At 35.8% G+C, this 9,661-nt stretch overlaps 1 protein-coding gene across 1 annotated transcript in view; it reads right to left on the bottom strand.

Annotated features, from left to right (window-relative positions):
* Window positions 1-9,661, bottom strand: part of SPEF2 (sperm flagellar 2) — a 76,836-nt gene that overhangs the window by 4,590 nt on the left and 62,585 nt on the right. Inside the window, exons 30-33 of the mRNA XM_057364667.1 lie at window positions 7,974-8,066; window positions 7,198-7,371; window positions 4,168-4,347; window positions 3,924-4,046 (exon numbers count right to left, since the gene is read on the bottom strand). Of these exons, the coding sequence (XP_057220650.1) occupies window positions 3,924-4,046; window positions 4,168-4,347; window positions 7,198-7,371; window positions 7,974-8,066 (570 nt within the window). The remainder of the gene's footprint in view (window positions 1-3,923; window positions 4,047-4,167; window positions 4,348-7,197; window positions 7,372-7,973; window positions 8,067-9,661) is intronic.

The following is a 9,661-nucleotide window of genomic DNA, read 5'->3' as shown; positions in this document are numbered from 1 at the left end:
GGGGAAAGGAGGGAACGTCGTGGGCACAGTTCAAACCACGACATTTCTGGTGCATTGGCCGGGAAAGGGAATTCCAAGGCGTTAAACCCACGACATTTGTAAATCTAAATGTGTTGATTTCATGCATAAAACAAAAGTCTGTCTTTAACAGTACAGTCAAAGAATGAAATATTCCGGGTTTAACTACAGAAACCATAGAGTACCATATTTGAGATACAGTCAGTTTAAGCCTTTCCAAGAGGAAATTTTAAGCATTACAAATGAAAACAGAAATTCTGCATCACCCAACTGTTGAGTCAGGAGATACAGGCTTCAAAGGAACCTGCCAAATAAGTGGAAAAATGTCTTATTTAAATGCAATGATACCAATATATAAACAAGATGTGGAAACTCCTCTGGGCTAGAACATGTGCACTGAAACCCTCAGTTACTGCCAAGACTCATATACACTATCCTATAAGTTTTCTCAGATGGATGATTGCTATAACTGAACTGCCCTGAACATATCCTACCAGTCAGAAATAACACAGGTGATTGATGGTAGCTAATACAATTTAAGCATGCACTACAATCTACTCTTCAAGCTATGCAACAAAGTTCCTCCTAAATTGGTAAAGGAAGATTAGAAATTTTAATGAAGAATAGGCACTGTGCTTTTGATTTTCAAATATTGGTCATCGTGAAAAGGTTTTTACAAAGAGTCCCTGTAAATTGCCAAGCAGATAGATATGGGTTCACTCCATTTACACCCTGATTAAGTTTTACTTTATATTTCATGACATTTGGTCTTCATGAAGAGGAGGCATTATGTTAAATGTTACAAAGTCATGAGGGCTTGTGTAAAGAGCAGTTCTTGAGGTAGGACACAAGCAGAGGGCTGCTTTAAAAAGTGCTTCATTATACAAGAAATCCAGAGAGGCTGGAAAAAAAGCCAAATTAGAAAATGCAGTACTCAACTAAATAAAAAGAGTCAGGAAGAAAGAATGGGGAAGGGAGGAATGACTCTACAGTCCATGATGTCTGTCTTCCCAATTGGCTGAGAGGTCAACATTGGCAGGACAGACACACATCTGTAGTTATAATCTTCAATTGTGTTGTTATTGTCTTATATTTTCCTTTTCTATTCCTTTCTACCATAGCAAATGMATTTTTAACACTTACTTTGACCGAGTAAATATATTCTTTTATTATTGTAGTTTATGTTTTACCATGAGTGGTACAATAAATGCTGGGCAATTCACATCCTACAAGTGATGAATGTAATTAATAGCAAGTTACTCCTGAAGTATCATGTCTCTTACTCAGATTTGCCTTTTGCAAGACACTGTGGTGGTGACCATCTAAAATTTATGAAGACTGTTTATATTTGATAGGGGACACACACATGCAAGCATCCTCTCATCTTGTCTCATGTTATTTTATTACCCCCTATATATTGAGTACCCTAGTATKAATGTTTGATACATCAAATAGGGTGATACTCTGGCACAAACTTGCCTTCTGTGTGACTGTTTTAATACATAGGTGCATGTTTAAACATAGGGAAGCTTTAGAGAACAGCAGAGTAGAACACTTGGACCAGTACTACCTCTGCATGCCCTTTTCTGCTGGTTGGCCTGGGATGGAATGGGATCTACCACACATCCTACAGTGTCTTACAGTATGATCCTGTTGGGAGGCTAATACAACCAGGCTCCTTTCTATGGATGGGGAGAAAGGCAAATCCTCATCAGACAAGGCAGTGGAAAACCTGTAGGCAGCTCTAGGAGCAAGACTTGCCCCAAAAAAMCAAAACAAAACAAAACAAAAAAAAACAAAAAAAAACCCAAACAAAACAACAAACATGTCTTATCTATAGTGTAAAATGAAACCACAAAAAGTGTGCTATGGGAATATCCAAGCTCTCTGCTGACAGTATATGAGACACAAGGCACAATCTGAGCAGATGAGTGACCCTCTCCTCCAGCAGCCCATCCCACTGTGTTTCCATGGAGGCCATCAGAATATTAGATATCAGTTGCTTCAATACGTGAGTTATTCCAGTTAATCCACTTTCATTCACCTTCTCTCAATGGACTTGTGTGCATTTTTACTTGTCACATCCAGCCTTGCTGCCTCAAAGCCATTTTGCCAAACTCATACTTTGCTAAGTCTCTATGCTGTAAAATGCTTAGGCTTATATTTCCCTCCAGCATGATCCAGTCAAATGGTTCTGAAAAGGTGGAACACAGCTATGTTGTCACTTTCAAATCTTATTCCTCCAACACTTTGGGAGCTATTTTGCTGTGTTTCTGGAAGGCACACGATATAGGAAAACATATTGTTACTCTCTGGAATTCCTTCTGTCTAAGGAAGTCAGAGTGTAGTGGCCTATAAGCTGCACTGCTTCCCAAATTCCCTCATTAATTAGGCAAGGCTTAAAGCGAGACAGACAAAAAGATGCAGGAAGATGAACTTGGAAAGGACAGGAATACAAATGTATTTGGGACATGCACTGCCTTTATGAGCCAAATGCTGGAAATAGCTGTTCTTGCCTTGAAATAAAAACTGATGGACTTTTCATATCTTTCTCAAGCAATGGTAGCAAAAAAACATTTGGGATATTTAGACAGTTTACATCCTAGGGCTAATTTTCTAGAATATATATTCTCCTGAAAGAAACAAGTGAACAGACTCAGCAACTTTTCCTGCTAGTGGATGTCAAAACCAACAAAATTAAGGTCTTGAAAGAAGTAGCAAGGGAAAATATATTTTGGCAATGAAAATATAATTGCAATGTTCCTGATAAAACAAGACCACAAGAAACTAATCTACATCATAATTTTCTGAAATACATGAAGATTATATTTCTTTCTGTGAAAACCATCTATTTTCCATTCACATTCCACTCATGAAATTAAACGTTTTCTAAAATTTTATTTCTGAGTAGGAACAGAAGCAAATACTTGGATCCTGAGACCTAACTGTATTTAGGAATATAATCTGTAATTGTCAGAACACATAATTTAGGCTTCCTTATATACAATTCAATCTTATACATCCTATCTGTTTTTTTCTTATTTTTCCATGTATAACCCTAAAAAATGAACGCTAAAGAGACTTGCATTGGTATAAATATCAAGAGAGACCAGGGTATTGTTCTTGGAAAAAAAGGTTACGAATAAAGTATTAGTTTATTTTTCAGGTTGTTGTTGTTGAAATTCTTGTATGCCCAGCTATCATTTTGGACCTGTAAACTGAAAAGATCTTAAAGCTGAGTTTAGGCCATCTCAGCTGTGGCTCATCTTACATGCATAAGCTTCCCATAAACCAATCAGCAAATTTATTTCAGCTCTGTAGCTGAAAAAGAATGCATGCAAAATAGTTTGTATAATCTATTTGTATATTCTTAAATTACTGAGACAGGGGAGTTTGTTTTTGACTATTAAAATAATGAGGCTATACCTATGGTATTTATTCTTCAAGTTTGATAAAGAAGACCCGATCCTACAAATGATTAATAGTTTTTTCCCTCAGAGCAAATTTGGTTCCTGAGAGAAAATAATTTTCATCTTCTTGTCAGTCTAACTAGTAATTTGAAATAGAGATGATCCAATTATTTTGATTGGTTCAGTACAAAACAACAAGGAAAGATTATGTACTAAAATAATTTAGTTATATGAAATTCTAATGTAAAAAAAAATGAAAGTCTTCAATTGCTACAGATCAGGAAAAATTAAGAATGTAAAAGGAACTTTAACNCAGATAAGAAAGCAGCACAGCCTTTGTAGGATGGAATTTTCATGGAAAACAAAACATCTGATCTACCCTACAGCTGAGAGAGAAATTAGCAGCACCTACATTAATGACATCTCATTTCTSGGATAATGCAAATTTAAGTATGTGTGCTTACTAAGCCTTTGGTCCCAGAAAGSCATACTTACAGGAAGACTGTATTCTTGACACGTGTGAATCAACCCTTTCATGAAAGGGTGCTTCAGAAGGAGTTTAACTGCAATGGGTCTCAGGTCTTCAGAACCTAATTCTTGGTACATCTTGATGAAATTCTTTAAGAAAAAATAATATGTGGTCAATTTATTTTAAAAAAATGTGGAAAAGTAAAGATTACAGCATATTTTTTAACATTTGATGCGAGCTAAAAAACCTTCCTTGAATCAATCTGCCTACCGAATCATAGCTTTCTGCCTTCAGCAGATCACTATATCTGTGATAAACTTCATCTATATCTCCTTCACTAGGAAACATTTTGAGTAGAGATTCCATTGAAATCTTTCCTTCATCTGGGTAATTCAAAACTTCTTTTCCATCTTCTATTAAAGTCTTCTCATCTRAGAATATTGAAGAATCCTAAAAAAGTTAAGCACAGGTATCATACTTGGGGATTAATAGTCTGTCAATAGATAATCTGTTTCAGTAAAACATTCATCAAGTATCAGTGGATTACATTTTCAAACTTCAGCTCTTACAAAATAAAAATCATAAACTCACAAAATTACCTACTGCATTGCTGGATGGAGAAATAGATCCTGAGAGTCCAGAAAAATCCATAATGTTGGCATTAGTAGGAATTTAACAGCTTTTTCCAGGAATGTGGCCAACATTTTACCGAAAAACTAGTATTTCTCAGAGCAACAAAACACAAAAATATTTAATAGTTATAAACTAAAATACCAAGAACCTTGTGTTTATTCAAGGAGTAAATGTGGTAGCTCTGGATGTTCACTTAAAAAAAAAAATATGAATTTTCCAGTCCAAATCATGGAGTCACTGCAAGAACTCTGTTTTTGCCAACAGATAACCAGCTCTCCACAGAAAAAAAGTATTTTCTAGTTTGTGCTGAAAAATTATGTTTACTTTAAGCAAGCAATTAGGTAATTTTGTGGTGGTATTAGAGCTGATCAAAGAGGAAAAAAACCCAAAAAACAACCAAAAAARCTGATGTAGAGATTTGTGAGTACAAAGATGAGAAAGGACCTCACACAGGTGAACAAGGCTTTGACTGGAATATTCCATTGTGTAGACTAACCACAAACAACAACAGGAAATTGCATTTAATTGAACAAACCATTTCTTTCCTCATTAGGAAGGACAGACTGCTGACGCTCATCACACTTGTGCTCTGTGCCTTGGTCCTTAATACATTTCATTTCGAGCACAGGAGGAAGAGAGTAATTTATACAGTCTTTTTAACACACAGTAGTCAATACTACAGAAATAACAGCACTGAAGTTTTTCTGTCTCTCACTGCATTGTTTATATTGAGCTGTGAGAACTACACAAAACCACTAACAACATTATTCAGACATAAAAGCTGGGCATTTTAAGTGAGAGGATCTTTGCGATGAAACGAGGAAAAGATCTCAAGAATACGTTTGTGCAAGCTTCTCTTAACAACTTGAAGGCTTCAGATGCATTTCTGTAGACAGACACCAATGAGAAGTTGCTACAATTATCAGCACAGAACAAGCAAGAGAAGAGACAAATGAGGTGCAGTTCTGTAAGTGCCTAAATATGAGCCAGCTACTGAACGTGTATTACAAAACTTCTAGAGATGAGTTGGATAGCTCTTTATATTTCACTGATGAATGTTCCACCAATAATATTTACTAAATTTGCAGTACCTGGAGTGAGAACTGGGACATTTAGATCATATGTAAATGGCTGCAGGGAACACAAAGATTTAGTTTCTTAATTTAGTGGTGAAAAACACTTTTAATGTCTTCAGGGCTTTGTGTGTTTGATGGAGCTTGGCTCAAACATTACATTATATCAATACACAATTTACTTTTTGCCCCCTTGTGTTTGTGGAATGACCTGCATGAAATGCTGCCTCTATTAAAGCCCACAGAGAAAACGCATTCATTTCAGTGGAATGAGATTTCTTTTGTTGTCTTTTATCTGTATTCAGCATTACTGTCTAAGTGCACAGACGTGGAACACAAGGCATAAGGAGAAAGAAAGTATTAAAAATATGTTTTATCAGTCCTGTGATTCTGARCACCAACTAAGGCAATTACAAAGTCAGAGAATCCACACAAGCAAGATTMATTTAAAATCTAATTCTTGAACATTTATCGGTTTCTAAGGGACTGTCCAAGATTAATTAGGCACACAAACTGCCTGTATAATGGCAGGTGATAATGACAGTGCTCTTACTTATATATTACAAAACCTCCAACCAAACAGATCAAACCAAGCAGAAAATGGATAAAAGTAGAATAGGCTGTGTAGCTTTATCTGCAATGAGATGAAAGTTAGAACTTTCCATTGAGATTTYGAAAATTAAATTCAGGTCCACAGTATCTATTGGGAGCGTTCTGTGKGCTCCTTCTTCCTATGAAATGTGGAAAGAAAATTGTCTTATTCAGTCTCTGCAGTGTACAAAAACTCTGTTGTGTCAAATAAAACACACRGATGTATAACAGTAACTTTTGCCATTTGAAGTGATAAAATGCTATTTTGCATATGCATTTGATGTAGTAAAAGAACCCCTTTTCTATACTGTTTCTGGAGATCTCAACTGTACTTCAGGTCGTGGGCAAATGCTAGAGTCACTGTGGYTGTGACAGGGCAATGAATAATTTTGTTTTCTGGAGTGGCAATCTTTTTCCAAGGCATTTATAGATACATAATCGATGTCTCAAAAAATGAATTATATTTCAATATTAAGTAACTGATGCATGCAGTAGGCTAACTGCAGTTTTAAGACAATAACAACATACTCCAGAAATATTAATAGTGTTCAAAAGACAAGTTTCATTAGTTGTGACAATACATTCATTATGGCTGCAAAAATAATTTATAAGTTGTTTTGTATCAAACTAATTATCCTTAATCCATCTGGTTTACAGGTAAGCCTAAACACTTCAAAATAACAATAACGATGTGTCTGAATGCCCAGAGAAACATAGTGGAAAATAAAGACCAGCTTTTGCATCTTGAGATAACAATACTGTAAGTCACACTATAGTCCAATTCCCAGGGACTGACATTTGGTGTAAGTTTAAGCAAAAGAATTACTTCCATTCATGTATACAAGGAGTAGTTACCRGTAAATATTTACAACTATGATTATTATTTGGTAAGCAGATTTCCAGACTTTTGGAGGAATCCTTTTAGTATTACTATCAATACAGTATTCCCATTAATTCAGTAAGCACTACTACTATGSTCTAGCATTTCTCTGTAATATTTTACCGCACGTCGAAGACAAGCTTTCTTTTTTCTGTGAACGTGTGTTCCACTAGCAACACTAAGTGCTCTGTATACACCTTCAACTGGATCTGAGTGGCAGGCAAAGTAAAGCAGCATCCTCGTATAGTTCAGCAGAGCAGGGTCTTTTCTGGTAAACGCAAATAAACTGAAGAAAAACTATGACAAAAATACACAAATTAGTTCCTATAAAGTGGAATTAAATGAAATACAAATCAAGGACAGTAGAGAAAAGGATGAAATATGGTAATTAGTGCCAATAAGAGCTACTATACTTAAAAATATGTTGTGGCTGTACAAATCAAGACAAATCATAAATGTGTGTTAGGTAATTCAAGGAAACAGAAATTGAATTTCACAGAAAAGGGAGAAATTAAAAAAACCTTGTATCATGACAAATATTTTCAAAGCATTTTTTTATATTCAGATTATTATTAGCCTCTCTTTCATGGAAAATTCTGTAAGCTTAGATGCACTGATCATTTGCTTCTCATTCTTCACAAAGCTGGCTGCTGTGTAGCAAAATTAATGTCATTCAAATGAAGGACAGGAATAATTAAGTCTTTGTGAGTAGACTATGATTTAGAATACTCAAGGCTGATTCTTGAATTCCTCTCTACATTATTCTGAAGCACCACTTGACCTGAAAAAACATCGAAAAAATGCAGCACTTATTGAAAAACAGAGACCCAAAAAACTCTGAAGTGAGACTTCTCATGTTTGAATATTGGTCACTGCAAAATACCCATGTTTTCAGTTACCTTTATGAGTTGTTTTAGTCTGTCTGAAGGCACGGGTTCTTTGCAACTTCCTGTTACACTTAGATCTTCATTTCCATTAAACCATAAGCCAACCTGATTTAAAAATAAATAAATACATAAGTTTGTTTCATTTAACACACTGAAATAATGTGGTCTTTAACTGTTCAACAGAGAGGTTAGTAAGAGCCTTAYTTCTGAAGTTAACCAGACTGAATTTGTTATTAATATACAATGACATGAGAATTATTAAGTAGCCGTTTGCACATTGTAACAGATACTTGAGCAATTACTGAAAATCAATGATAGAGGTGAATGTACGCTGTTGAAAAAAGTGAAAATTTACTATTTTGTTGTAAATCTTTGCTGCCAAAGAAGCAGAATATGATATGAAGTTTCTATATATGTTCTGGTTTCTTCTCTTTCGGACATCCTTTGCTAACATCTATAGCTTTTGTCCAAATTGTACCTTTAGAAGAAACTGTCCATACAATTCAATGTAATGAAGGACAGAGGCMCAGCTCTCCCACACTTGCCTGCTTCCACCAAATTAACAAGTCTCCTACAGAGCTACACCTACAACTGCAAAGCCCTCAGAACCAGTTTTCTAGTATTAGACTCCAGACATAGGAAGGATCAGCTGGATAGGCATGAAGAGACTGCCAGCAGGAAAACTCACTTGTGTGAAACTATGCCAGGYTGTACAAAACAACATCACAGCAGGGACAACCCAGCACCATTACCTGGGGATGGTCCCCAGCACGGTGTAGTATATTTGTACATGTGCAGAGAGAGATGCCAGCTGAAGCAGCTCAAATTCCCAGCAGGAAGTTTTTCCTGTTGCTCTCAGTGAACATTGCTTGTCATTGTTTCCTCTTAAGACAGTAAGACCTAAAAAAATTTGTCCTAAATGGCTCAAAAAGAATAGAACAAAGATGGCAATAAAACCAACTCAGATTTGCTAATCAATTAATTTGAAATTAGAGGGCTAAACTTAAGTGAGACAACTTCTGTTCCTGTTCTTCTCATAATTGYATATTCAAAAGTTCCAAACCACAGTGCTGTCAATAACACAAACTGCAGGACCTCACACACAGCAGATACAAAGGAAATCCRAGTCATTTGCACAACAAACCCTTCAGAACAATGCACATTGTTCAACTGAGTTGCTTTGGACAGTCTCTGGAGGTTCCTATAAAGCTCTCTAGAGTACCCATGTTATGTGSCTACCTATACAATCGTCTTCTGAAAAAGGAGTTTCAGCTGTGAAGTCATCTGTGTGTTCATGAACTCTTTAAGCTCTTCCTAGTCTGTAAGCAAGTGAGACTGTAGGCTCAGAATCATCACTCCCATGGAAGTTTGGAAAAACCAACAGGGAGTAGGTCTACAAACAAATCAGCTGTTTATTGCATATTTATTACCTTSTAATCCTGAAATGATTAAATTTTTTGTTCAGTTTATATTGTATTTGAAATAGGAGCCTGTGCTGAAAATGTACATTCTCAGTCTGCATGTCATGCAACTGTTAGCTTAGTAGTAAAATTTATACTGCAGTAAAATTTACAACAAAAGAAAAAGAAATACAGATAGACCTGCAATTTTTGTGGGTTTTCTGGCTTTGCAGAGTTTGTTTCTTTGAAAGTCAGTGGTGGGCAGGGATTGGTGGATGCTCATAGAAGTTTTAAATTAAC

The sequence above is a fragment of the Malurus melanocephalus genome, unplaced genomic scaffold (assembly GCF_030028575.1).
Source record: "Malurus melanocephalus ecotype Western Australia unplaced genomic scaffold, MMel_1.1 scaffold_41, whole genome shotgun sequence".
NCBI classification, from domain to species: Eukaryota; Metazoa; Chordata; class Aves; order Passeriformes; family Maluridae; genus Malurus; species Malurus melanocephalus.
Note: the sequence above shows the minus strand (reverse complement) of the source record. Positions and strands in the feature narration are given on the sequence as shown.